The sequence below is a fragment of the Cyrtonyx montezumae genome, unplaced genomic scaffold, assembly GCF_038088225.1.
Source record: "Cyrtonyx montezumae isolate F1298 unplaced genomic scaffold, pur_monq_1.0 scaffold_24, whole genome shotgun sequence".
Lineage (NCBI taxonomy): Eukaryota > Metazoa > Chordata > Aves > Galliformes > Odontophoridae > Cyrtonyx > Cyrtonyx montezumae.
The window spans coordinates 2831231-2858631 of record NW_027071981.1 but is presented as its reverse complement, the minus strand read 5'-3'; the positions used below and the strand labels follow the sequence as shown (position 1 = coordinate 2858631).

At 50.4% G+C, this 27401-nt stretch overlaps 1 protein-coding gene and 1 long non-coding RNA gene across 4 annotated transcripts in view; both read left to right on the top strand.

Moving 5' to 3' along the window:
- The window catches only part of ANAPC1 (anaphase promoting complex subunit 1), a 274849-nt gene extending 261977 nt beyond the window's left edge, over positions 1-12872 (top strand). For all 3 annotated transcript variants that reach the window (XM_065739490.1, XM_065739489.1, XM_065739488.1), the window contains 14 exons: positions 198-274; positions 538-628; positions 713-766; positions 1011-1204; positions 1434-1520; positions 4853-4970; positions 5799-5876; positions 6304-6371; positions 7645-7780; positions 9233-9319; positions 9838-9933; positions 10238-10436; positions 11471-11605; positions 12565-12872. In XM_065739490.1, the coding sequence (XP_065595562.1) occupies positions 198-274; positions 538-628; positions 713-766; positions 1011-1204; positions 1434-1520; positions 4853-4970; positions 5799-5876; positions 6304-6371; positions 7645-7780; positions 9233-9319; positions 9838-9933; positions 10238-10436; positions 11471-11605; positions 12565-12680 (1536 nt within the window). In that variant the 3' untranslated portion in view covers positions 12681-12872. The remainder of the gene's footprint in view (positions 1-197; positions 275-537; positions 629-712; positions 767-1010; positions 1205-1433; positions 1521-4852; positions 4971-5798; positions 5877-6303; positions 6372-7644; positions 7781-9232; positions 9320-9837; positions 9934-10237; positions 10437-11470; positions 11606-12564) is intronic.
- Positions 12873-14739: 1867 nt separating this feature from the next.
- Positions 14740-25172, top strand: LOC136050468 (uncharacterized). Its single transcript, XR_010622389.1, has 3 exons — positions 14740-14886; positions 23346-23419; positions 24601-25172. It is a non-coding gene; the product is annotated as an uncharacterized LOC136050468 (long non-coding RNA).
- Positions 25173-27401: the final 2229 nt, after the last annotated feature.

Genomic DNA, 27401 nt, shown 5'->3' with positions numbered 1-27401 from the left:
TCTGAGGAAACCAGATATACATACATTAAAAAGTGTGCTTTCTGGATCAGCAATACAATGGAGCAATAGCATGTCAGAGAAAAGCTATCTTTTGTGCTCCTTTTGAAACAGACCTGTTTTGTATCATGTGTGAACACTTGATGGCTAGAGGGCTTAGAGAGGTTCCCCTCTATTCATTTTTATGCTTTTTTTAATAGATCATAAGAGAGAACAGCATACCTCTTCATGCAACAGAGCTACCTTCATCTGAAGACCTGAGTTTAGAAACACTGATGTAAGTAACTTGAAAAATGAATTGCAGATAAAAGAAAATTTTACAAAGCCAAATTCTACTTCTGAAAAAATGCAGCTGAACATTTGAAGTTATATCAGTATCAAATAAATACTTCCCTTGGTATTTAGGAAATCTATTGTTTTCTGTAACAGAGAGGATCTGTCTTTCTTTCTTTTATCTTTTATTCTGAGAGCTTGTGATGCGTACTCAGATTAATAAAAAAGAGGAAAGCTTACTCAATTCCTGTTTATGTTGTTGATTAGGCAGGCACATGTCTACATCATTGCTGGGGCATGTTTGTCACTGGGATTTCGATTCGCTGGCTCAGAAAATAAAGCAGCATTTAACTGCTTGGTAAGAAGTTGGATTTTTTCACCTTGAATCTATGGTGCTGTGGCTTTTGTATGCCTATTTAGTATGCATTTCTTTTCTTCCCAGGACAAATATGCAACAGATTTCCTGAAGAGTTTATCAGCACCAACAGCTTCTATAGTAAGTTTTTCCAAGTCTTCTTTTGATTACCCTCACTGAAACTTTTACTTGTGTCTATTACAGACTTATTATGGACTGTAGCAGTATTGTGAATCATTATTAAGAACTTCACTGTTTCTGCACTCTCCCTCTTTCTGTGGAATGTGGTTTTCAAAATCTGGGGTAGAGAGCAGCATATTAGACAGATCAGAAGTGTGCATTTGACCACAGAACTGTAATGACACCTTCCCTGCTCTATGTGAAGATAGGTCACTATAATCTGGAAACGTGCCTGAGCGTCTTGCTGCTGTCTCTTGCAATGGTGGTGGCTGGCTCTGGAAACTTGAAAGTTCTTCAGCTTTGCCGTTTCATGCACAAGAAGACTGGTGGAGAGATGAACTACGGATTCCATCTGGCTCACCACATGGCTTTGGGGCTCCTCTTTCTGGGAGGAGGAAGGTAACTTGCCATTTCTGAAGGTCATTTTTCTTCTCTCCCCCTTTTCTGCAGAAGCTGGAGCAATGCACAATTTACTTTTTTTTTTTTTTAATGGGAACTCACTCATAAATTCCTTGTCTGTACTTTGCTATTGTCCTTCCCTCTTGCAGAAGACCAAAATGTTTTGAACTTCTGTGGTAGTGGCAAGTGTTTGTTAGCACTAAAACTAATAGAAAATGTTTTTCAACAGGTATTCATTGAGCACTTCAAATTCTTCAATTGCTGCTCTCCTTTGTGCTCTGTATCCTCACTTTCCTGTTCACAGCACAGACAATAGGTAAGGGTTTGCATAGTTTGTTTCCTTAAAGTTTCATATTTTCTTAACTTTCAGGCTAAGTAATCTCCTTCAGTAGAGAGGTTACATGGAAAAATCCCGTGTTTACTGGGGATGATAAGGTTGAATCTCTATGGGTAAGAAGGATCAGGGGAAGGGCTGACAAGGTGGGGATCTGTACTAGACCTCCTAACCAGGATGAAGAGACAGATGAGGTGTTCTACGAGCAGCCAGCAGAGGCTGTCATCACCAGCCATTGTCCTTGTGGGGAACTTCAACTTCCCTGACATATGCTATTCACTCTTCAAGAAGGAAGTCTTTTAAAGGTGCAGGAGCAGGCTGTTCCCCTGAGCTACAAAATAAAATAGTGGGGAAGAAGACTGGCATGGTGGCATGGATGAACATGGACCTTTTCTTGAGGCTCCAAAAGAAAACAAGAATCTATCTCCTGTGGAAGAGGGGATCGGTAACTCAGAAAGAGTACAAAGAAGTTGTTAAGATGTGTGGAGGGAAAATTAGAAAGGCAAAAGCTCAGCTTGATCTCAACTTGGCCAATGGGGTAATAGAGGACAAGGAACTCTTTTTACAAATATATCAACAGTAAGAGAAAGACCAAGGAGGATCTCCATTCTTTACTGGATGCGGATGGGAATGTGACCACTGAGGATAAGGAAGAGGCTGAGGATCTCAATGCCTTCTTTATGTCTGTGTTTAAAAACCAGACCAGTTATCCTCAGGGTTCTCCACTCTCTGACCTGGAAGTCTTGGCTGGGGAGCAGAATAAACCCCCCACAATTCAGTCAGAGACCTATTACTCCAACTGGACTGCCACAGGTGTGTGGGGCTGGATGAGATTCACCTGAGAGTGCTGGGGTAACTGATAGAGGTGATAGCCAAGTTGCTTTCCATCACCTATCAGTGCTTCTGGTTGACTGGTGAGGTCCCAGAAGAATGGAAGCTTGCCAATGTGACTCCCATCTTAAAGAAGGATTGTAAGGTGGATCTGGGGAACTACAGGCCTGTTAGCCTGACTTCACTGCCAGGGAAGGTTATGGAGCAGGTTGTCTTGAGGGAGATCACATGCAGCATGTGAGGGACTACCAGGGGATCAGGCCCAGCCAGCATGGGTTCATGAAGGGCTGATCCAACCTGATCTCCTTCTATGATGTAGTGACCTGCCTGGCTGATGTAGTCTACCTGGACTTCAGCAAAGCCTTTGACACTGTCTTCCACAGTATTCTACTGCAGAAGCTGCAGCCTGTGGCTTGAACAGGCACACTGTTGGCTGGGTAAGGAGCTGGCTGGACAGCCAGGCCCAGAGAGTGATGGTGAGTGGAGTTAAATCTAGCTGGCAACCGGTCATGAGTGGTGTTCCCCAGGGGGTGGTACTGGGGCCTGTCCTCTTCAGTATCTTTATTGATGACCTGGATGAGAGCAGCGAGTGCACCCTCAGTCAGTTTGCAGATGGCATCAAGTTGTCTGGAAGTGCTGATCTGCCTGGGGGTAGAGGAGGCCCTACAGAGGGATCTGGATGGCCTGGATAGCTGTGCTGAAGCCAGTGGGGTGAGGTTCAACAAGACCAAGAGCTGGGTCCTGCATTTTGGCCACAACAATCCCAGGCAATGCTACAGGCCTGGGGCAGGGTGCCTGGAAGGCTGTGCAGAGGAAATGGGCGTTGGGGTATTGGTTGATGCTCAGCTGAACATGAGCTAGCAGTGTGCCCAGGTGGCCAAGAAGGCCAATGGCATCCTGGCTTGTACCAGAAATAGTGTTTCCAGCAGGAGCTGGGTGACCCTGTGCTCAGAACTGGTGAGGCTACCTCTTGAGTACTGTATTCAGTTTTGGGGCCCCTCGCTCCAAGAAAGACATTGAGGCCCTGGTGTGTGTCCAGAGAAGGGCAACAAAGTTAGTAAGGGATCTGGAGCATAAGTCTTATGAGGAGCAGCTGAGGGAGCTGGGATTGTTCAGTCTGGAGAAGAGGAGGCTTGGGGAGACCCTATTGTTTTCTATAACAACCTGAAGGGAGGTTGTAGTGAGCCTCTTCTCTCCTATAACTATGGATAGGATGAGAAGGAGTGGCTTCAAGTTGTGCCAGGGGAGATTCAGACTGGATGTTAGGAAATATTTCTCTGAGAGAGTGGTCAGGCACTGGAATGAGCTGCACAGGGAGGTGGTGGAGTCACTGACCCTGAAGGTATTCATGGAACATTTAAACATTGTGTTGAGGAACATGGTTTAGTGAGAAATATTGGTGATAGGTGGGCAGTTGGACTGGATGATCTTGTAGGTCTTTTCCAACCTTGGCGGTTCTATGACTCTCTAGAATGTTTATATAGGGACCACGTAGCTATTTTTTTGGAGGGTCTCCTCCTGCAGAAACATAAACACAGAAAATAAGTGATGGCTCTGATCTTTGATCAGTGAGGAAATACAAGCAGGTTTCCTGAGGCCTCTACCTTGTGCTACTATGACTTGTCTGTTCCAGCTTGCTCAGCAAAAAAAAACAGTCATGCAAGATCTGTCCATTTGTGATTCTTAATCTGTTCTAGTTAAAATTCATGAAGTCCTGTCTTGTTAGCTGAAGCATACTACTTTAAGGAAGTCTTTAAAACCTACTAAATTACTTCAGATTTCACTTGGTTCCTTTGACAGCTGTATGTAGATTCATAGATACATTAGGTTGGAAAGGACCTACAAGATCATCTAGTCCAACCATCCTCCTATCACCATCCCTACCCACTGAACTACTAAATCAAATCCCTTAGCACTTCATCTAAACGCTTCTTGAACAGCACTAGGGATGGTGCCTCACCCACCTCGCTAGGCAGGCCATCCCAGTGCCTGACCACTCTTTCAGAGAAAAATTTTTTCCTCAAATCTCATCTAAATCTTCCCCAGCACAACTTGTGGTCATTCCCTCTCATCCTGTCATTATTTATCAGGGAGATGAGGCCCACCCCCTCCTCACCACAACCCCCCTTCAGGAAGTGGTAGAGTGCAATAAGGTCTCCTCTGAGCCTCCTCTTCTCCAGACTAAACAATCCCAGCTCCCTCAGCCGCTCCTCATAAGACTTGTGCTCCAGACCCCTCACCAGTTTTGTTGCCCTTCTCTGAACACGCTCCAGGGCCTCAATGTCCTTCTTGTAGTGAGGGGCCCAAAACTGAACACAGTACTCGAGGTGCGGCCGCACCAGAGCTGAGTACAGGGGGATGATCACCTCCCTGCTCCTGCTGGCTACTCTATTTCTAATGTAGTTACAGAACTGTGTGCAGTTAAATATTTGGGATTATTCTGTATCTGTATTGCATGTCTTGAGTTTCCTGTTCCCACACAGGTATCATCTTCAGGCTCTGCGGCACTTGTATGTGCTGGCAGCAGATCCAAGGCTCTTAATACCTGTCGATGTGGACTCAAACACTCCTTGTTATGCACTGATTGAGGTTACATTCAAGGTAAGGAGTGAAGGCGTTTGAGGAGGTGTGGGAGGCAACTGAAAACTCTGATACACCAAAGCTCTGCTGTTTTCATTGTTGTGGCATGCAGTTTTGGGTTTGTTTTCAAGTTGTGGTGGAGATAACCCTTCAATTATTTGCTTAAAGAATCGGGCTTATGTTCAACCCACTCACATGTTACATGTGCTTTGATGACACCTTGAGAGAAGAATACAGGACAAATAAAAAGCACCACAAAGTCTTCAAGTGTGTCATAACTGACCCAGAGTCATAGTTCTCGTCTTTCCAAAGACACAGAAGTGGTTGGAGCCGTTTGTGGGTTTAACAGCTGTCTTCTAATTCTGCTGAAGCTGGCAACTTGGTGTCTCTCTTCACATGATCTGCCTTCTGGGGAAGAATGCCTTCTGCCCTGTTTATTCTCATACAGATTAATGTGATATGGGTGGTGCTTGAGAAAAACCTGAAGAAACAGTCCCTAAGATTTTAGGGGAGAAATGTTGTAGTGCAGATCCTCTGTGGGTCTGGCAAAGATGATGAAGTTCTGTTCCTTGCTGTCGAAGTATAGCCCTGTTCTTAAATGGTTTCCTCCTCAAGCTTTTGGATTTCAGTTGAGTGTGCCTTGTGTGTGGGGATGCTTCTGTGAGAAGTATCTCTCTAGTTCAGGCTTATGTTTGTAATGTTAAAGGCAATGTTAAGCTGTGTATTTACTCAGAGTCCAGCAACAAAAACTGACTGACCTCTGCAACTGTGTTGTGAGAAGCACGTTTTCTTTCTTTTCACATGAAAGTGAGCTTTACTAATTTGTGAAATTCTGATGGGATTTTGAAGGGCACGCAGTGGTATGCAGAAACCACCGAGGAAATGATGGCACCCACACTTCTTCCAGAGCTTCACTTACTGAAGCAGGTAAAAGAAGTCTCTATTTAATGGGGAATGTAATCACCTGGGTTTTGTGCTGCCCGTGGTGCGGGACACTTGAAGTTTCTTTGATCCCACGTCCAACACTGGCCAAGCTCTGGACAGTGCTCTCCTATAGCAGTGGCTCTGAAGGCAGTTGGCACTGTGAATTGCATGTGCTGTCTCGTGGCACATGCTTCTCTCTGGTTGTGGCTGTCACGCTTTCAAGATGTGATGTAGCAGGGATTTCCCCATGCCAAAAGCTTCACTGCACAAGAGACAAAGCTAGAGCCCTCTTTCATGTTTTTAGAGTGGGTAGCAGGATAACAGGTAATTTCCCCTTGTAAGGGCAGAGAAAGATCTTCAGACTTATGTAGAAAACCCTTACTTTTATGGTTCTGGTTCTGCCTAATAATAAAAGTGCTTATATCAACAGATCAGAGTGAAGGGACCACGGTACTGGGAACTGCTAATAGATCTCAGCAATGAAACAAATCACCTCAAGTGAGTATCATTTGTAATGCTTAAGTGAATAATAACCTTGTAGTATTTTTTTTTCCAAAATGAAATAAAATGAAAAAGGGAAAGAAAAAACCTCCACAAACTTCCATACTTGTAACACCTACGGTTTGCAAAGTAGTCTGGTATTGATCGTTTTGCTGTTGTGCATTTGATGGTGCTTTAAAGTGAAGAAAGAAACTGCGTAGTTGGTTTCACCTGTTGATGAGAATAATTCATGCAAAAACAGGTCAGGGGAAAACCTGATAGTAAAAACCACAGATATTGGTAGTGGGATTTAGCAGCACCAGAAACCATCTGAATCTCATGGTTTTAGTTTAGTTTTGAGTTGTTGTGATGTCATGTTTCCCAGGCTGTTGATACAGTAATTAGCCAGCAGTTACCGCTTTGTGAGATGCAATTTCTCTGATGTTATGTGAAGTATACAAAGTACTGCTTTCTGCATTTTTAACTCTCCATTGGGCAGCTGTGAAAAACAGAAATCTTACCGGAATACAGTATCTCTGAGTAAAATCATTCTCACTTAGTGCTTTTTAGCAGCCTACAGTGTAGCTTGTCACTGTGAGTAGCCCAGAAAGAGCCAGCTGCATCTTTCATCAGCAGCATAGTTGTTCTAGTTACATTAAATGCCACCATTGAGATTAAATTGGATATTACAATGCTGTGGCTGTTGGACTGCGCCTTTAGTGATAACAGACAGAACTGATGCAGAGTGCAGAGTCCTCCAGGTCAGCAGACATCCTGACTCATCTGCTGCACCAGAGCTGGCAGAACACAGCTTTGTCTTTCTGCAGAGACTGCTCATACTTCAGTGCTTGTTTGCCAACAATGAGCCTGCCAGTGCTGCCACAGCAGAGAGCAGCACGGGTGGCTGAGGAGCTTGCTGCTTTTGGCTCTGTCTGCTCTCTGGGACTCCAGATGCTTTGACTCTGCCATCTGTCTTGTCACTGCTATGTGTTTTCCTTGGTGCTGAACTCATCCTGTAAAAGCCTAACAGAAACCCACTTCAGAAGGTTACACTCCTTGTATCAGCAGAGCTTGCCCTGTCTTCATCACCATTGCCTGCCACCACATCACCATTTAATAGCAGCCTGCCCTGGAAGATACCAGTGTTTCTATGTTTATGCAAGTTTAAATAATCAAGGAAAGCATAAGTGGGTATGTTATATGTGAGCTGTCGAGTTCATGTTTATTTTGCAGGTCAGCCTCACTGTGTGCATTTGACAATGTAAAGTAAGCACTACTGTTGTTCTTTCAGATCAATTCTTTCAAAGGGTGGTGTCTTATACGTGAAGCTGAGAGCTGGGCAGCTCTCCTACAAGGAGGACCCCATGGGCTGGCGCAGTTTTTCAGCACAGACTATCACTCATGGAAATGAAGCTCGGTCATTCAAGGTATCATAGAATTGCCTGGGTTGAAAAGGGCCTCAAGGATCATCTAGTTTCAAGCCCCCTGCCATAGGCAGGATTGCCAACCACTAGAGCAGGCTGCCCAGAGCCACATCCAGCCTTACCTTGAATGCCTCTAGGGATGAGGCATCACAATCTCTCTGGGCAACCTGCTCCAGTGCATCACCACCCTTTGAGTGAAAAACTTCCTAACATCTAACCTAAATCTCCCGTCTTAAATTAAAACCATTCCCCCTTGTTTCTGTCATTGTCAACCTGTATAAACAGTTGTTCACCCTCCTGTTTATGTGCCCCCTTCAAGTGCTGGAAGGCCACTATGAGGTCTCCCCAGAGCCTTCTCTTCTCTGAGCTGAACAAGCCCAGTTTCCTCAACCTTTTCTCATTGGAGAGGTGCTCTAGCCCTCTGATCATTTTAGTGGCCCTCCTCTGGACCCATTCCAAGATCTGTGTCTTTCTTGTGCTGGAGGCCCAGATGGGGCCTCACAAGATCTGAGTAGAGAGTGACAATCACCTCCCTCTCCCTGCTGGCCACCCCTTTTGTAATGCAAACCAGGATACAGTTGGCCCTCCAGGTTGCAACTGCAAGCCACTGACTCACATCCAGCTTCTCATCCACCAGGACCCCCAGGCCCTTTTCTACAGGGCTGCTCTCCAGGAGTTCTTCCCCTAGTCTGTATAAATACCTGGGACTGCCCTGGTCCAAATGCAGCACCTTGCACTTGGCCTTGTTGAACCTCAGTAGGTTCACACGAGCCCACTTCTCGAGCCTGTCCAGGTTCCTCTGGACAGCTTCCTTTCCCTCCCCTCCAATGTATCAACTGTGCTGCTCAGCTTGGAGTCATCTGCAAACTTGCGGAGGGTGTACTCAATTCCATCATCTGTGTTATTCATTAAGATGTTGAGCATCAGACCCAGGACTGATCCTTGGGGGACCACTGCCATCCCATTGCTCTGGCTCATACAGAACAGCATGAAGACTTCTTTAAGCAGGCAGCATGGCATGTAGAAACGAAAGCTCATAAAACTTTGTTAAAAAGAGATCTGGCAGTAAGGAGATGTCACCTCAGAGGAGCATCTGAGGACAGGCCATGAGGAGCTGAGAATGCCACCTCTGGAAGGACCAAGGGAAGCACAGCAGGTTTGGGCTGTGTAGCAGCAGGTAGCACTGCCACCAGGCTATGAGTGCTAAAGTCATTTGTTTCCCTCAAGGGAGGAGGAGTCTGGTGGCTTTCACAGGGCATGCGATGAGCTTAGGCCAACAGCAGCCATGCAGATGTGTATTTGTCACAGAAATGCTGGATGGATACATGCTTTTCTTAGGTTGCAGTGTTCTCTCTTGTATACTGGGGAAGGAAAAGATGCATATAAATCACTATTTCATTTGTCTGATGAAACCAAACAGTTCGTTTTAAGAGTTGATTTAAATTTGTTTTGTAGCCAGAAGATATTTCAGCTTTCACATCCGATCCTGCTCTGTTACTGTTTGCTGAGTATTTTTGCAAACCAACTGTGAACATGGGCCAGGTATGATGTGTACGTGTGAACTAGTGTGCTTCCTTTTTCATGAACCAAAGGTGGGAAGAAGTCTGTTAAACTGTGAGGAACAAAATTTAGTCCTTCAGGAGTTTTCTGAGGGCTGCTTTGTAGTGCAAAGGTGCAAAATAGTGCTGACTCTTCAGTGTGCAACCTCAGAGTTGGTTAAGCTACAAAAACTCACCAACAGTTGTGATGTGTTCATTGCAGAATGCATTAAACAAATCCTGAGAGCCCAGTGTCCTGCAGCATTTAGGTAGAGTCACTGCAGAAGTGAGCTCTGTATTTCTCTGCACAAAGCCTAAGGGAGGAAGTAAAATATAGCTGTGTTATGCCTAGCTCTAATAATCAGGAGAAGGAAAGCAAGCTACATAGCACTGTCCAGCTCTCCCTGGTTTGTGGGACATCAGCATGGGGGTTGACTTTATTGGAAGGAAATTGGAGCAGTGTAAGAACCTGAAATAAATTGTACCTAGCATGTGCACTTTGTAAAATGTGTGTTTTATCAGAAACAGGAAATGCTGGATTTTTTCTCTTCAATTCTCTATGAGTGTGTTACCCAAGAAAAACCAGAGATGCTGCCCACATATATAGCAATAGATCAGGTGAAGTAAATACTTCAATTGTTACTGTCTTCTTTAAACTGCTATTTGGCAAAAGAATGTTTATTGCATACACTTCTAAGGAGATGAAGAATGGGGGTTGTGTTGGTGAACTTATAGGAAGAGAGTGGTGATTTTAAACACAAATGAGAAAATAGTTTAAGGCTGTAAAAACTATAATTACACAATGAGGTGAGCTGAGTACGTGCTGAGAAGGGGAGCCTTGGGAGAGAGGGGTTTTTAGGGTTCCTTTTCTTCCTTCATTAAGTTCCCATTCTCACTGTTGCTTTGTATTTCCCTCTTCCAGGCTGTGAGGAGACTGGAGAGAGGAGAAATGTCCGAGACGTTTGAGCTGGGGCAGATAAAGCTGGTGTTAGAGTTCTTCAATTCCAGGTGTCACCAGGGGAGGACAAGCAGGAATCCAAACCGAGGACTCTTCATGAACTCTGAATTTCTGCCTGTGATGAAGTGCACTATTGATAAAGCTCTGGATCAGTGGCTTCAAGGTAAAGAGAACTGACTTCAATGCAACAGCTGTGGTCACAATTCAGTGTTCTCATCTTGCTGGTTAAGGGAGACTTTTGCCTAAAAGTGCTGAAAAGTGGTAACAGAAGACAACGGATGTTAGGCATACAACTTGTTTGCCATGTATTATAGCCTGAGGATCGTGTGTTATATATCTGAGGCAAAAAGGATGGGTTTTAGAATTGAAGGGAAGCCTTCAGTAATGCATTTCACACAGGACTGAAGTCCTGCTCACATATGACTGCTTTGTAACAGTTTCTTTCATCTCTTGCCTACCAGCTTATTGCTTAGGCTTTCTTCAGCATGACTCTGGAAGTCTGTCTGGGAAAAACTCAGTTACTGTAATCAGTTTGACTGATAAAGCACAGTCGATAAGCTCCAGCTACTGCCCTCAGAATAGTTCTTTATTTTTCTTCCATTTGAGCCCTTAATCTCTCAAATATTAACACCAAAAATAGAAATGCTGAAGTGGTCTTTGACCTCCTAGTGATTCTGTAATTGGAAAGTCTCCAAAGCTGAACGATATGTACACCCCTTTAGCAGGAAGCTAATAATACAGTATTTGTACTATTGATTTTTGTTCTGCTTGAGTACTTCTGTTTGTATATGCATGAATGTTATCTCCTTGTGTATGGTTGTGGTGCCAAAACTAAGGTAGAGTGACGAGTGACCAACCTCGTGTTTAGTGTGTTTGGAGTGAAGCATCCACTGAATTAGGCACGATGGCCATACCGTGTGGGAAGTTTTACTGACTCAGATTTTACACTACCCTCATGTTGCATTAAGATAATTTTCTGGAGCAAGAGTGAGGGGTGAACACAGGAAAGATGTAGGTAAAAGCTGGCTGTAACAGAAGGAAGGAGTTTTTTGTTTTGTTTTTAAGAAAACACTTAGCCTACCTCCTATGGGGAGTTGGAGACTTCTCAGCAGCCTCTTCCTGGTGAAATACTGTTGTCTCTTTTCTTCCACCATCACATGCTCCCCAGATTTCATCAGTGTGTCTTATCCATTGCAGCTGGAGGGGATGTCTCCCTGCGTTCCTACTTAAGCAGGCAGCCTACGGAGGAATCCCAACAGAACATGCTGGCGTGCTTCCTTGTTTACCACTCTGTCCCAATGCCTGGGCAGCTGGCAGCTGGAGGCCTGGAAGGTAAAGCTGGAGGACGTGCTGAACTTGGGTGGGCACATGTATTTGGATATCTGTTATGTGACTGTGCTTCTCCAAAAGCCATTAACATCAATTTTTATTCTTTGTTAATTGCCTTGAATCTGGGCACCGAAGTTAAAGGCTTGAAGCAGGACTAGAGAAGCCAGCAGATGAAAGTCTTTGTTTTCTCCAGACCTGCAGAAAATGATATTCTCACAGGCAGCAGAACCAGATGAGGTGGCCTGTGACAGGAGTAAGCATTCTTTTTATTAGGCTAGCTGTATCTTAAGTGTCCTTTCCTGTAAGTACCTAGCCACAGGGATCATATTCTCTTTTTGAATTCCAGTGGTAATCTGATTTGAGATCCAGAGAAATTCTGGATCCTTTCTTTAGGCAGCATTTCTTCTGCTCTCCCTGAGTCCAACCTGGGGAGGTGTCAGTCCTCCTCTGCTTGCCTGAGGACTGGCTTGGTTTCTCAGGCTGCAAAAGAAACGCAAGCGGGCTTTGATTTGGTTTGAGGAACTCTGTGGCTTGCTCAGGGGTGTGTAACAAATGTCACCATCTCAGTGATGAAAGGAATGTTGCTGAAGGTCACAGCCCTCAGCACTGGAGTCCTGTGCAGATGGTAGCACCTCGTGAGTACAAGCTTCTGGGTCTCATCTCAAGTGTTTTCTGGTCAAGAGCCTGGTTAGCTACTTAGGCCTTGATGGAAATCCTGTTTTTGTGTCGTCTTTGCCTGTTACAAGTCTCCCATTCTGCGAGTTTGTGACATGTTAATCAAATTTGGGATGCCTTAAAATTCTATTACAAGAACTTGCTTTTTATCAGGTGTTGCAGCAAAATTAGTGGTGTGTTTCCAGAAGCTCTCCCTGAATGCTGACCCTTTCTTCTCTTGGTAGTTCCATTCCTGAGCAAGTGTTACACCAGTATGTGATTGCTTTCTTGCTTTGTGATCTCTCTAGGAATCACAAACTTCTCTGAGATGCTTTTGAAGTTCAAGCAGTGGAACGTGCTGGTTCGTGCCTTACTAAGGCTTGCTCCTGTGCTGCTTAAAAATCCCCAGTCCATGGTGCTGTAGAGTTCTGGCATGGAAGTCTGTGGAGTATGCTCATTTTACATGAGGTTACTGAGCAACAGAGCTGGGGTTGTTCCATGCTGTTCAGAAACATCCAGGTAAAGATGTACTTTATTTCAGAACACAACAAACTTCAGTCTTGCCCCTTGTTGTGATAACTGTGACCAGGAGTTGCATATAAATTGTTACAAGAATAAAAAATGGTGTAAAAGTGAACAAATAATAAATTTACTTTTCATAACTGAAGATTGTTTTCAAGTACATACTTTGCTCTGAGTCCTTGGCTGGGAACCATATAACTTCCTATTTTTTATAGCTTCCTTGCTTGCCATGCATCTTAATCTGCTTCTGTGAGGTCCTGTAGCTGTCAGGCCAGAAGATGCCAAACTTGATTTTCCTCTTGGGGCTCGGGCTGGAAGGGGAGGCAAGCTACCTGCCAGGTATGCTTTTCAAGAACTGACGTGATCCTTCAGTCTCATTCATGACACTTTTTTCCTCTTGTAGAGGCTACAGTAGATCTCTTCTATAAGCGTAAGGTTTCTTTAGGTCTAAACTATTCTTCTTCAGCTTGTCTGCAGTATGCTCAACATGGCACTGTTTACATCTCTTTTCTTTTGTAACCTTTGTTCTGCAATTAGTCATTTGCTGCTGAGAAAACACCTGCCTCCACTGTCTTACGTTATGTCTGGGCAAGAACTGAAACTACTTACAGACAATTTAAATAATTGGGCATTCGTTTGTGTTTCCTTCATCTGTGCTGTGATGCCTGATGTATTTCCCCAGTGCACTGAACTTGGAGCATGGCTGGCTCTGTATTTGTTTCAGGGCAGGCAAGGCACTTAATTTTTCATAAAACAGGTGGAGTTACTCCAATAAAATCAGCCAGAGGTTGAATGATTCCTTCTAGAAGAGCAGCCAGAGCCAAGTTGTTGGGCTTGTGTATTGAGATCTCTGCTTTGATCTCATTCTGCAGTGACCTTGTTCCCCTTTTCTCCGAACCCTCACCTAGGGGAGCCAGAGTGTCTTAGGGAGGGAGGAATGACAATTAAAGAGTTATTATGAAGAAAGAAAAAGCTGTAAAATCACTTAGAAAGTTTGTAATTTTTTTCTAAAGAACCTTTGTGTAGTAAGTGAGGTGTTAGTGGCTTCAAGATGTCCTGTAGCAGAGTTGCATTCCAGCCCATGACAGATCCCATCTCCTGCCCCCCTTTTTTTTTTTTTTAAGCTGTTCAGAAGTTGATGTAACTTTGGATGCCACCTATCATAGTGTTCTGTTCCAAGGGAAGTTAACCAACGTGATGGACAAAGCACAAAACTCAGAACAGTTGGCCTTGAGCTGCCCCTGGTGACCCGAGCTGCCTGTCCTCCAGCTCCTGCTGCTGCCTCTGGGTCAGAGCAGGGGCTGCAGAAGAAGACAAGCCTGACACGGTGCACTGCTGAGTGGAGCAGCACATGCTGGAGGAAATCAGGTGTGCCCTGGAGTGTGTGGGGAGATGGAGGATCTGCGTTTGGGAGAGAGGGGAGCAGCACCTGGCACTGCCTCAGTGGCAGCTGAAGAAAGACATACTGAGACACCAGGGCAGGGCTGAAACTTCCACCAGCGGCTTAATGTGCCAAGCCCAAGCCGTGCAGAAAACTCTAGTTGCTTTTGAAACCCTTAGTGCACAGGCTGACTTAGCTGGGATTGGAAAGACTGGGAGCTGCTGCTTGGTTTTGGTTCTGCCTTGTGTGCTCATGTCTGTCTGCGGGAGGCTGACGTCCTCTTCTGGATTTACAGAAGTCTGATAGGAGCCTGGGGGAGCGTTCTGTCACCGTCCTATGGGACAGATGAGGCTTTAGCTGGGATATGGGCACCAGCACCAAACCCAAAAAGCAAAAGTGTTTGGGAACTCAGCTGAGAAAGGAGCTGCAGAGTGCAGATGCTGGCGTGCCCAGCGCAGTGCTGGCAGCACAGCTGGGAGCTATGTGCAGGAAGGTGGGTGTGTGTGTGTGAGAGCTGTGTGTGTGTGAGCTGTGCAGAGCAGAGAGGCTTCCTGTTTCCTTTTTAAGCTTTGAACAGAATTTGAAAGCAGCCACCGCCGCGACCTGGACCAATGATCTGGGCAGAGCAGTGGGGGAGTTTCAGCTCGGCAGCTCTGGCGCCCGTTATGAACAGCGGCCTCGCTCCCTGCCACGCTCATCTCGGTGCCTGCTCCACCAGCTGCCCAGGGTAAGATGCTGCTTGCTGGCTTTGCAAGAGACTGAAAATGCTGAGCATAGCTACTTGGCCTGCTGGTCGTTTGTTTGCACTTGAATGCCATGTGTGTGCTGCAAGTTAAATTGCAAAGGTGTGTTTATATGGTCTTTGCAGTGTGTATGGTTCTCGCTGCTGCTGCTGCTGGCTGCTTTGGGATGGGCTCTGCCCTGAGCACGGGATGAAGGTGGTTTTGAATGCTGTGCATTGAGACTGCAAGCACTCTGCTCAGTGGGTGCTGTGGGGGCAGCTGGGGCTCTTGCCCTGACTGCTTCCCACTTCTGGCGGGACCTGGACTGCAGCCGGGCTGTCTTAAGCTGTGGGCTGACAGCCATGGTACGTGGGCAGGTTATGGTGTGCCCACCAGCTCTTGAGCACGGGTTCTGGGTGATGACAGGGACATTCCCTGCTCTGAACATCTGTGTGTGCTTTATCACATCTGAATCCCTACATGGCAGTGGAGCGGGACACGCAGTGTCCCCATCCCCCTCGGTGCCACCCAGTGCTATCACGTGCATGCCCAGAGCACAGCTTTCCCCTCGGCTCTCCTCCTCCTGCCTTCCTGCACCCATCCCCACTGCAGCACGTTCCTTTTCAAAACCTGCCCGGCCCAATCGATGCCACCTTCCCCCCAAAGTTCCCCTTTTTGGGTGGCGTGCAGTTGCCCCAATGCTTCCTTGGCAACAGTGACCTCTGTCGGCACCACTGCCACACTGTGTCACCAGAAGAGGTGGAAATCACTCAGTGGGGCAGAAACTGGGGGGCACTGCACCGTGAGAGAGAAGGGAAAGCAGCAGGAGGAGGGAGCACAAACACTGTCACCTGCTCCAGCACGCTGCCCCAAGTGCCACCATGCTCCAGGGCCGCCATCCATGGGTGCTGCTGAGATCAGAAGGAATGTCCCAGCGTGGCAGCCGGGGAGTGACTCAGAGGCTCTTCAGGTGGCTGTGGTTTTTCTTTCATGGTTTAGCTGTGACTGAGCACTTGATCTGTGTGCCACGAGCAGGCAGGTGCACACCGGGCACGCGTGGCACTGCAGCCACCACGCAGGGTGCACGTGCACCCTCGCTTTTCTCATTTCTTTCATTTATTGTATTTCCCCCCCACTCTCCCCCTGGGATTTTCTTCTCTTGGTTTTCCTCTTTCCACATATTCCCTTCTCCAGGTCCTGTTTTATTTCTTCCCACCTCCTGGGCACACCGCCAGTGCTTCCCCTGCTGCACGCTTTCCAGCGGCTGCTTCTTATTGCTTCAACTTTTAGGAAAGAAGAAAAACCAAAAACCCCCAAAACCCAACAATCTCTTCTCTCCTGAACCCACCCTCTCTCTTCATTAAGCTCAGGGCAAAGCACAACCTTGCATGGCAGAGGGGGTCGGGGATTTCTACCAGAAGAGCAGCACTTTCCGTGCGGATTTTTCTTCAGTTTTCGTGGTGATGTTTGGGGTGGGAGGCTCTTGGGGGCATTGCCCAGCCCTCATGCCCTGCTCTGCCTCCTCGTGCCCACAGCAGCACCATTTCATCTGTGGTGAAATTTCACTTCTCTGTGTTAACCTCGTCGCGCTCTGGAAGGGATAGGAGGCTCAGCCCTGTGGCATTCAGCTGCTGTCACCCCAGGGGCTGCAGGAGCAACGCTAGCGGGGTGACCTCTTCCACCTGCCAGCTTTCTGGGGTGATGCTGGGGCACAGAAGGTGCCGGGCTAGGATGCTGCCAGCAGCAGCTCCCAGGTTCACCTTGGGGCTCTCTGTCTGTCCCTTGAGCGGCAGCCAAGCTGGCCACGAAGCAGCACAGCGCTTCCAGCCTCATCTTGAAGCCATTAGGAAGGAGGGAACAACCTCATCTCGCTCCGTCTTCCTCTCGGGTGCTGCTCGGGCAGCAAGTGCACGTTCCTGCAGCCAGAGAGCCAAACCTGCAGTGCGTGCATCTCGCCGGGCTGGTGGCCAACAGCGCACGCACCCGAAGTGCTGGCTTCCCAGCCCCATGCTTCCTGGAGGTAGCAGGAGGTTGGGATTTCTTTTCTTTTTTCTTTCTTCACTACAAAGTCTGGTCTCAGCAACTTTTCCTCCCCTCGGCGCCTGGCGTTTAATAGGTCTTTATTTGGAATGGCAGAAAATACGGCTCGCTCGTTAAGAAAGGCAGGAGAGGAAGAGGGGGAGCGGCCTCTGTCTCCTACTCGGGGTTTTACTGCAAATCCTCGGAAACGAGACCTTTCCCAGGGCTTCGTAGGGCCTCTGCTTTCACCTCACGTGGGAGTTTTCCCACTGGATTTGAAAAGCCAAGAGATTTTGCCCGGTTCCCATCCCCGTTTCTGCCTCTTGCTCCCAGCTGGGCAGTCCCAGCCCACAGTTTCCCATGGAGGAGGCACTTTTCTGATGAAAAAAAACCACGCGTGCTTCCTGATGGGTGTAGCTGGCCAGCGGCCGTGGGAAAGCCGCCCCATCCCGCTCCTCCCTATAAACCCCGCGTGCTCTCAGCCTCGGGCAGAGGAACTTGGGATGGACGGGACAGATCCATGCAGCGTGGGACAGGGATACTGCTGCCCTGGTGCATCCTATCCCCCCCGCCCCCAACCCCGTTATTTCCACGTGCAACCCAGGCGGAATCCAACGTCCAGCGCTGCTAATCCGCCACGTGGAGCATCCCGCTGCTCGCACGAGTGGGCTGCGTGGCGTGGATTGCTGAAAGCCGCTCTGTGAGGGCAGCCCTCCTCGCCCAGCATCCCGCTTCCCATCCCGCTATGGACGGCGCGTTCCTCCCGGCTGGAGCAGTGGGTCGGCACTGCAGCCCCATGGAGCTGGGGCACGGAGGGCAATAACTTCAGGTGAGTGGGATGCGAGGACCCAAAGCGTGGTGCGGAGCCCTTACCTCCTGCGTCCCCCGGCAGCGTGCGGCTCTTCTGTTCTGCGGGAAACCGGAGGATTTTCGAGCCCGTGCACTTACAGTAAATGAAACTGGGTCTGCCACGTGACGGCCGCTTTTGGTAATTCAGCTCCTGCTCGAACGAGGGGAGAGGGAAAACCCCAGGGAACTGAGCGGGCGGAGGCGAGAGGTGCTGCACCTCCCCAGGCGGCCAAAAATGAGTCAGCGAGCTGAGCTGCGGGACTCCTTCGTGGCCATCCCTCGGCGAGACCCTTCTTGACTCCCCACGCAGGCATCGGGGCTGGGAGCACCGCTCCGCTCCGCGCTTCTCGTCCCCGCGTGGCCCGTCCCCTCCACGCGTCGCCTCGTGGGCCCGGGGTGATGCGGTGGGGCCGGACCCCGCAGGATGAGCATCGCATCGCCCTTTTTGGGGGGGGGCGGAACGTGGGTTGGGAAACGAGCTCTCCTCCTTCGCCTCGTTCCCTTGCCTCCGTGCTGTTGGACACGGATATCTGCCGGCGCGTCCGTTTTCTCGTGCACGCGTGTTCTGACGGACGGTTGGATGGGAAAAGGGCTCTGCGGGAGATGAGATGCGCTTTCCTGGCAGCGGGGGGAGCCCGCGGGCCAAGGCCGGGCTGCTGGTGGGGGTGGGGGTGGGTGGGCTGGGAGGGTGTGGGGGATGGGCTTCACCCCTATGCGCTGCGCGAGGCGGTGCAATCCCTGTTGCTGTATAAGGGGAGGGAGCTGTTCTCCTCTGCGAGCTGCGAGCCCGCAGTAGTTCCCCCCGCCACTCTCTCCGATCCCGTTTGGTTGGCGCAGCTGGGGCAAACATCCCCAAATCTGTGCGGGCGGTTGAGGGGCGCGGTGGGGGTGGGCAGACGGCTGCGCCGGATGACCCCAGTGGTCTTTTCCGGCTTTAAGGACCCTATGATTTACCACCCTATGCACTCGGGAAGGGCTATCCTGAAGGGGATGGGGTGGCCCCCGCCCGCTCCCAGCCGCTGGGGCCCCGCCGTTGCAAAATGGAGAAGCCGGGGAGCCCTCGGCGCGGCCCCGCTCGGCGCAGAGTCGCTCTATAATGGGATGTGGTTTGACCCCAAGTGGGAGGGTTTAGCCTTATATACCGTCTATTTGCATACACTTGTCTGAAATGAGTGTTTCAGGGCACTTCTCCGGGGCTCGGCACCCCGCTCACCCACCCCGTTCCCGACGGTGCGCCGAGGCACCGCGGTATGGCCGCGCTCATCTCCCCCTATTGCGGGCGTGGGTGCTGCCTTCCCCCCCCCCCCCCCACCCCCCCGCTGTGGGGCTTCGAAGTTGGGCACCTTTTGCTCCATTTTTCGGCTGATTTTCTGCTTTCCAAAAGCGCTTTCCACTCCGCTTACCGGCCTGGCCATCGGCGCTTCGTGTGTACAGAAACAGTCTGACGTGTGTTAACGTGAGAGAAGGGCTGGCACCCGCTGCTGGGCGATCCCTGCCTTAATTTGTGCGCTGAAAGCAGGGGGTGTTTTCCGAGCTTATATCTCCAAATGACTCAGAAATGAGGGAACGGGCTCTGCTGAAAGGAAACGCCGGGCTGTGAGCACCGCAGCCGGGGCAGCACCTCCCCAAAACGCCGGGGAAGGGATACACGCTGCGTTTGCACGACCCGGGACGGCTCCGGCACCTTGCCGTCTCCTTTCTGTTGTCTGAGCCCTGCTTTTAGGGGATGGGATGGAAGGAAGTGGTGGGGACACCGTCCCTGGAGGTGCTGCAGAGCCGCGGGGATGCGGCACTGAGGGACGTGGGCAAGTGGGGAGGGCTCCGTTTGGACTCTGGGACCTTTTCCAATCTTAATGGTCCTGTGATTTTAATTCCTCACCCGCTGGTGGCCGCGATGGCCCTGTACCTGCCTTTAGGGAGAGGAGAGGGCAGCAAAAAGCTGTCCAGCTCCACGGCCAAACCTCTCTCGTGGTCGGGAACATCGCGAACAACCCCCCCCCCCCCCGCGTCTCCTCACGGCGCGCCGAAGGCGTTTAAAATCGCTATATTTTTATGCCAGTGCTCATCGTAAAACCACAAGCAGCTTCTCAGTTTTGTTTTCAGCTGGCTTTGATGACACGATTGGCATCTCGCGGCTGAGCCGCGCAGCGATGCTCGAGGCGCCCGGCGGCCGTGCCGTACCTGGGGACATTTCCCCAAACGCAGAGCCGGGGATGTTATTTCCTATGTACTTCACGGCCGGGATTTCCCACTCCCCCTCGCCCTGAAAGCTCTGCTTTTCTTCTCCCTGGGTTCCACTTTCATTCGATGCTCGGCGGCAGCGAATAGCCCTCGGCGTTTTGTAGCAGTGCCCGCGTGGTAGTTCTGGCTTTTTCTTTTCTGCTTAATCGCCGCAGAGGCAATTGCTAACGCAACACGGAACGTCCCGGGGCCGTTTTTCAGGCGGCTCCTGCTGGCATCCCCGTTCCTCCGCACCGCCGTCGGGTGGTGCGGATGACACGAGAGCAAAAGGAGCTGGATCCCGAGCGAGGGCTGCAAACGGCAGCAGAGCCCAAAGCAGCCTGAAAATGGCTGTTCTGAATCTGTCCGAAATTCTGCTTTCCTCAGATGTGGTCAGCCGCGCAGTAAAAGTGCGGCCCGCTTTCAGGACAACCCTTTGGTGTTTCGCTCTTTCCACATGAGTCAAACGAGAAGGATTTTGCAAACCTCGCTGCCTGCGCGGGTGCCCTCCGTCGCCGAGCACCAAATAGCAGCGGGGCTACCGCACGCGTTGAGCTCCCTGCTCCCAGCGTGGACGTGGGGAGCACCGTGCACGGGGATGCGGTCTGTGGGACGCGGAGCAGCGTGCTGCTCGGCTTCCAGCCCTCGACGTGTGCCCTGCTCCGGCTTGGTGGCACCGGGAGCACGCTACCATCCCTGGCGGCCGATAAAATAGAGGAAGGATCAGTCCGAAAGGCGCCGAGCCGCGCGGAGTCACAGGAAGTGCAGTCGGCGTCAGGAGACCCGCGGCACGCTTATTTTTCACTCCATTTCAGTGCACAAAATCCTGTTGCCGGGGGCCACCGGGGGCCACGGCACCGCCCACGCGTGCCACGGCCGCGGGACCGCGGGTGGGGGCTCGTGGGGCCGTGAGCGCGGCGTGTGCGGGGCGGCGGCGGCGGGGTACCCCCGCAGGGACCCCCGGGGTGGAAGAGCCACGCGGTGCCCCTGAGCCGAGGGGCTGAAATTGTGGCCGTCGCCCCTCGTCCAGCGGCCACCGCTGCCGCCGGCCCTTTCGCGGAAACCGTTGTGGGCTCGGGGTAGCGGGAGGCGGAGAAGCGGCGGCAACAGGGCCAGGAAGGAGAGCGGGCTTTCGGCGTGTGTCATGCCCACGGTACGCCGTGGGTGGCGGGGTGGGAAAAACCCCCGTGATCGGCGGCCGTCGGGGCCACGGGGACGGCTGGGAATGCGGCCCCTCGCTCCCGGTTCATCTGTGCCGCGTGGGGCCCAACCACGCGCCCTTCCTGCCCCGCACGACAGTGTTCGTTCAGCCACGGGCGGCAGCGTGATGCGGCAGAGCTGAGCCCACACCTGAGGCCGCCCGGGTGGGCGTGGGGCTGAGGCCCACGGTCTGCCGGCCCTCCCCGACGTGCCTTTCATTTTAGTTTTAAATACCTTGATTTCTGCGGTATTAATTTGCTTTTTGGTTTCGATATTAATATGGAATACGCGCCGGGTTGGCGGCGTTTGTTTTCGGTGGTAAATGAGCGCTCGAGTGATTGAATGGTTTGAGGCATCGGGATGGAGAGAGCGTGGGGGGCTCAGTGCGGCCCCGTGGGACGCCCCGGCACCTCGTGCCTCCCCCAGGACCCCATCGGTGGTGTGGGGATGAGATGCCTCGTGTCATGGGTTGGCAGCACTGGGCACGGGCATCGTGCCGGCCCTGCCAGTGTCACGGCAGCTAGAGGGGCCATTGTACCAGGCTGGAGCTGCCCCCATGTTGCCCACCCTGTGCGGAGAGTGGCTCCAACACAGGGGTGATTTGGGGGTTAAATGTGTCCCTTTTCTCGTTGCTCCGCAGCCGTGTTCGCCGCTGTACTGTAGCTGAAAGGTTGCAAACAGTTTTGGGAACAAGATGTCTGCCTAAAGCATGACAGAATTGGCCACAAATTGCAGATGAGACTGATAACAAAAGCCAACAACATAAAATACGTAGAAAAACAACGCGTTAAAGGCGGTGAGACCACTGAAGGGCTTTTTTGTGTTTTCTAACCAGGTCCCTGGCGATGGGAGTGAAAACACAGAGACAGAAAACATCAGTGCTCCCTGGTTAATGTCTCACAACCCAAGGGCCATGGGCAGCGGTGCTGGGGGATGCAGCCCCTTCCCCATGCCCTGCAGCCCTGGCAGTGGTTTGGGGGGAGGTGGCACTTCCCGTGTTTGATTTGCAGGCAGCCCCTGCCTTGGGACACAGTGGTGCTATTGTGGGTGGGGGGGGAGGCTGCTTTCTCCCTGCGAGCACCCGAATCTCACAGCAACATTTTCGTAGTGAATGTAATCGTTTCAGCCCCGCAGAGCTGAGGTGGGGTGTGTGTGGAGGAAGCAAAACCTCTGTGCTGAGGTGCAGGAGGGTTTTTCATCCCGAAGGGCTGCAGCTACCTGCAGGAGGGGAGTTTCCTTCGTATTCATAAATCAGGTTGAGCGCAGAAATTAGGATGAGGGTTTTTTTTTGTTTTCGTTCTACTTTTTTAATCTTCGTTTTGTGTTTTTTTTTTCTTTTTATAAATAAATACAAATAACTCAAACTGAAACTTGATGGCTTTGGTGATAATAAAAGAGCAGCCCTGGGGAAATTTTCTTCATTAACATGTTCTTTCACAGCCCACACTCGGGTTTCGGTAGGAAAACTGCTTAACCTTTTCAGCAGCAGCAGCAGCCGCCTTTTAAAGCCCAAAGGCATTGAAACACCGGGTTGGTTCATCACTCGAAGCTGGCTGTGCATCACCGAGGCTTGGCTCTGCTTTGGGGTGCACATGGAGGGCAGAAACCCCACTGCCTGTCCCCATCACCCCACACAAGGCAGCTCCTGCAGCACCAGCGGGGTGTTTGCCTCCTTGCTGTTTTCCCTAAGAAATAAAAGGGCTGTGAGAAACCAGAGCTTCTCTCGGCACGCAGCACCCAGCACCGCATTGCACTGCTTGGTTTCTGTGGTTTTTCTCCTTTTTCCCTCCCCATCAGTGCCGTGCATATGGATGGGATGCATGTGAGCCAAGGATCACCCTGGGGCCAGGTTTGGGCTTTGTCCCTCCAGACAGTGCTCCGGGGCACGCAGGAGCACAGTGTCAGCAATGGGTTGGTGTCCCAACCCCACGTTTGTATTTTTTTTTGGGGGGGGGGTGAGCATGAGCCCGGCACCCCTGCTCTGTTAGCTCTGGGAGCAGCCCTTGTTCCCATCCACCTTTTCCTATGCCAACTCACTTCCTCTGGGCAGCCCCCCCCCCCCCCCCCCCCCAAAAAAAAAAAGGAGAAACCCACAGGAAAGTTTGCAAAATGTTTTAAAACGCCTTATTTTCCTTTTTTTTTTCCTTTTTTTTCTCTCTCTTTTTTTTTTTTGCAGGGCAGACTTATGCTCTACCAGCTCCCTCACACGATACGAGTTTTTTAGTATTTGCAGCTCACTTCCTGTATGAGGTTAGTTTGTTTATCATAAAAACCTATTTTTAAACCCATTTCTGCCAATAAGTCATTTGAATGCTGATGCTCACTCGCAGCGTTCCCCGGCTGGCAGCAGGGCTCGGTGGCCGCCCCACACCCCGCCTCTATGGTGTTGCCTTTTCTTGAGGGACGTGCCTGAGGAGATGCTCTGAATGCATCCATTGGAGCCAGCACCATGTTCACATGGTCAGGAGAGGCCTTCTCCCAGAGCTGCTCTTCAGAGCTGGTTTTAGAGAGATCGGGGGAGCAGCATTTCCCCTGGGCTCCCCAGCATTCAACAACACAGATTTAAGCCATCACTTCTGAACAGCTTAGGGACACTGGACCATTCTCCATCACTTTGAGGCACCATCGGCGGTGCCACCACCTGGATCCCAAGGACGGGGCTGGAGCCAGCACTAACAACTGAGCTTAGAAACCCATCTTTCACATGTGAGGGATAAGGCCACATCCCTCTGCTCGCATTTTTGCAGCCATCACCTCGCCGTGACGCTGCGACGCAGCCCCACGACCCAGCACTGGGCTGGGTGTCCCAAGGGAGCAGGGGGGCTGCGTGCTGCCAGCTGCTCTCATACAGAAAAAAAAAAAAAAAGAGCAGAAAGAAAGAAATCCAACCATTTATTTTCACCTTTCTCTGGGCTGAGCCCAGCGCCAACGCAGATGTGCAAACTGGAGCCAATTAGAGAGGCATCGGCGGTGCTGGTGCACGGCTGGGGAGGTGGCATTTTGCTGCCCGCCATCTCCTGCCCCCCCTTCGGGAGCTGACATCGCGTCGCCTTCAAACATTTTCTCCCTAATTAAACCGATGCCTTTGTCAAAAAGTTTCCATTCCTCGTGTGATGTTGGGAATCACACCGAGAGAAAGTGCGGTTTAATTAGCGGCAGCCCACGCGGCCGGGCAGCAAAGGCTCCCCCGTGCACTCCCGACAGCATTAAAAGATGAGCCCATCAAAACACCGGGCAGGAGAAACTCCCACACTGTTCCTTCGGTGCTGGTGGGATTTGTGTGTCCTTGGGCTGAAGCTGCTGAGAAATTGCAGCTCAGGACGGGGCTGTTGGGGCAGGCAGGGGAGCGTGAGCTCGGTGGCTTTTGTGCTGGAGCTGGGACTCTAAGGAGCCCAGCAATAGAAGGAAATCGGTTTTGTCACACCATACAGGTGCAGCCAGTCCCACCACATCCATACCGATCCAGGAGCTGTTGGGGAAGTGCTGGGGAAGACTGGGAAATCCCACCTAATGTCCAGGGCTCCAGGATGCACATCCGTGGCAAAACAATCAGAGCACCCAGGGCTCGAGCATCCCATCAGAAATGTAAGTCAACCCACTGGAAACAGTGACCTTTGTTGCAATATGAAAATCAGATGCAAAGTTTGGTGGGTATTTTTAGCTGTTTTAGGCTGAACAGGTGTTTGAAAGGTCAGATGCGAGTCATTGGAAAAAAATATAGTGAGGGTACAGCAGGATGGCTCCCCCGGTGCTGGATGGCCCTAAACCCTTTCATCCCTATTTGTGGGGGATGGAGATGGGCCAGGTTTTGTCCATTGTTCTATGGCACCCCAGTGATGCTCAGGGCAGTACCACCTACCTGCATAGACTGCCTTGGGAGGAGACGCTTGGCTTCGTAGGTTAACATATAAAAAAAGAACAAAATTCATCCCAAGTAGAAGTCCAGCAGCAACCCAGCCATAATGAAACTGACACACAGGGTTCTTACTAACACAGAGCACCTTGATGCCATAGTGTGAGGATGCAGGCAAGGAGGAGCTGCTCATCTGCCCATCACTATAAGTGGCTTTTGGTGGCCATTCTCCGTGACACCACCTCCCGTGAGGTGGTGGGCTCATGGTGAAGGGCTTCTGCTATCCTTGGGGCAGTCATTATTAGATTGAATTTGTCCCACATCAACAAGACGAGGTACATTTTCAGTCGGTTCAACTGGAAGAGGTTAAGAGCAGATCCACATGTGGCCATGAGCCATGCGCGTGGCTTTTCTCATGAGCAAAATGATGTGTTGTGTTGTTTTTTTTTCCCTCTTTCCAAGGAATAAAGGAAGTTTGTCATCATTCGAACAAACACAAAATGGATGGTGGTTTTTTTTTGTCACTGGAGCAAAATGTTGAGACCGCAGAAAGAAAGAAAGAGCCAGTCTTTTAGAGAGGGATCAGACAACATGTCTTTGGGGGACCTGGGAAACGGCCAACCTGGGCTGTGGACAACTGGGACCTGCTTGTGGCCAACCCAGGCCATGACCATCATGGCCAGCCAGGACGGGGTCGTGGCCAATATGGGCCGTGACTGCCACGGGCCTGTCCAGAGCCCACCTAGACACGGCCAGAGCCTCCCTGGGCCAGGCTGGTGGACAAAGGCAGAAACCAGTTGGCACTGTCAGCACCGTGGGATGCTGCCAGGGAGCACTTCCCTTCCCTGCTGTGTCACCGAGGTCGTGGCGTTCAAGCTGAGCTCCTTGCAAAATGAATCACAGCAAAGACAGAGGGAGAGCCATCAGCAGACAACCTGCCTGCACAGGTCACTCTGGCTTGGCTCTGTCTCCAGATTATGGCCGAGGCTCTCTTGTGAAATGTTGATCCTAGAGGGGCGAGGGCTGTCCCCACAATCCTCCCGTAACATCCCAGTTCCGCCACGCTCCTGAGCGGGGCCAAAACTCCCTAGGCAGATGGCGTGGCCTTGCCTGGGCAATACAGGCATTGTTGAGTTAAAGAAGCCCCTAAAATAGCACCTGAAACCTATAAACTTCCCTTTCAAGAACTTCTGTAATTTGAAACAAGCACAAGAAAAAAAAAATCCAGAAATTTTGTTGTTTGGCAAGTTGGGGGTTGGGGGTGGGGAAGGTCAGTTTTCTTTAATATTTTTCAGCAGGAGCCTCTCACAGGGCAAGGGTTCCTGGGCACATCTCTCTGATTTATTCCTTCCCCACTTTGTTCCTTCATTTCAGCCGTGAGCGTCACAGCACTGAGCCAAAGTGCACATGTAGCTGTGGGAAGCGGTGGTTAAAGGCGGCCTCCCCAGAGCCCAGCGGGACCACGACGAGAGGTTGGGGATGCCTTGTTAGTACCGTGTTATGATTATTTCTTAGTATCATTCTATCACTGCTTATCTTTTTTATAAAGGGAAATGGCTTTTGGAGAGTTGAAAAGAGGAGGTAGGTGAAGGGGAACAGCAGTTATCTTGGTGACGATGAGTTGATGGTCGGACTCGACCGGCGTAGCAGCCTTTCCAACCTTATTATTCTATGATTTTCTAAAGCAACTCCTCCTTTGGCTCTGAATTGCAAAAAACAAAACAAGACAAGACATAAACAAACAGGGAAGTGCAGCTGCCTCTGCAGAAACAAGGAAATAAGCTCTGCTCTCGCCTCACCACTGTGACTCACGGCTGAATTCCCAGCAAAGGAAGGTGTGCTGATCCGGAACGAGCAGCTTTTGCTCAGGGAGCAGATAGAGAGGCCTATGTAGACACACATCTGCATGCTTGGCTTCTTGGTTCTGCCATCCTCTGCTGCCCAGCGGTCTCTCCTGCTGCACTTCACAACTCTGATGCTCGCCTTGCGGCTGCTCCTTTTGTATGGAGAGCCCCACGCAAGCGAGCGCAGCAAAATAATTGTTCCAAACCACAGCTGATGCTATCAGTTATCTGCCAGCTATTATCTGTGGTGAAATAAAGGCAAAGTGAGCAATTGCTCGGGTACACGGCTCAGGGCAAGGAGCCATCCCCCTGCCCTCTTTCACCATCACCAAGTCTGAAGCAGCTGCAGCCATAAAGTGTCGGTGAGGGCTCAGAACTGGGAACAGAAAAGGGAGGGAGGGCCAAGGCGAAGGAAAGCAGGACAGTGGTAGCAACAAGCAGACTGTGAAGATGAGTACAACTTAAAATAAATAAAGCCTGCCAGAACTCAAGCGACTTAGGAAGCCTAAACAAGTCAGGAAAAGGAGAAGGAAAA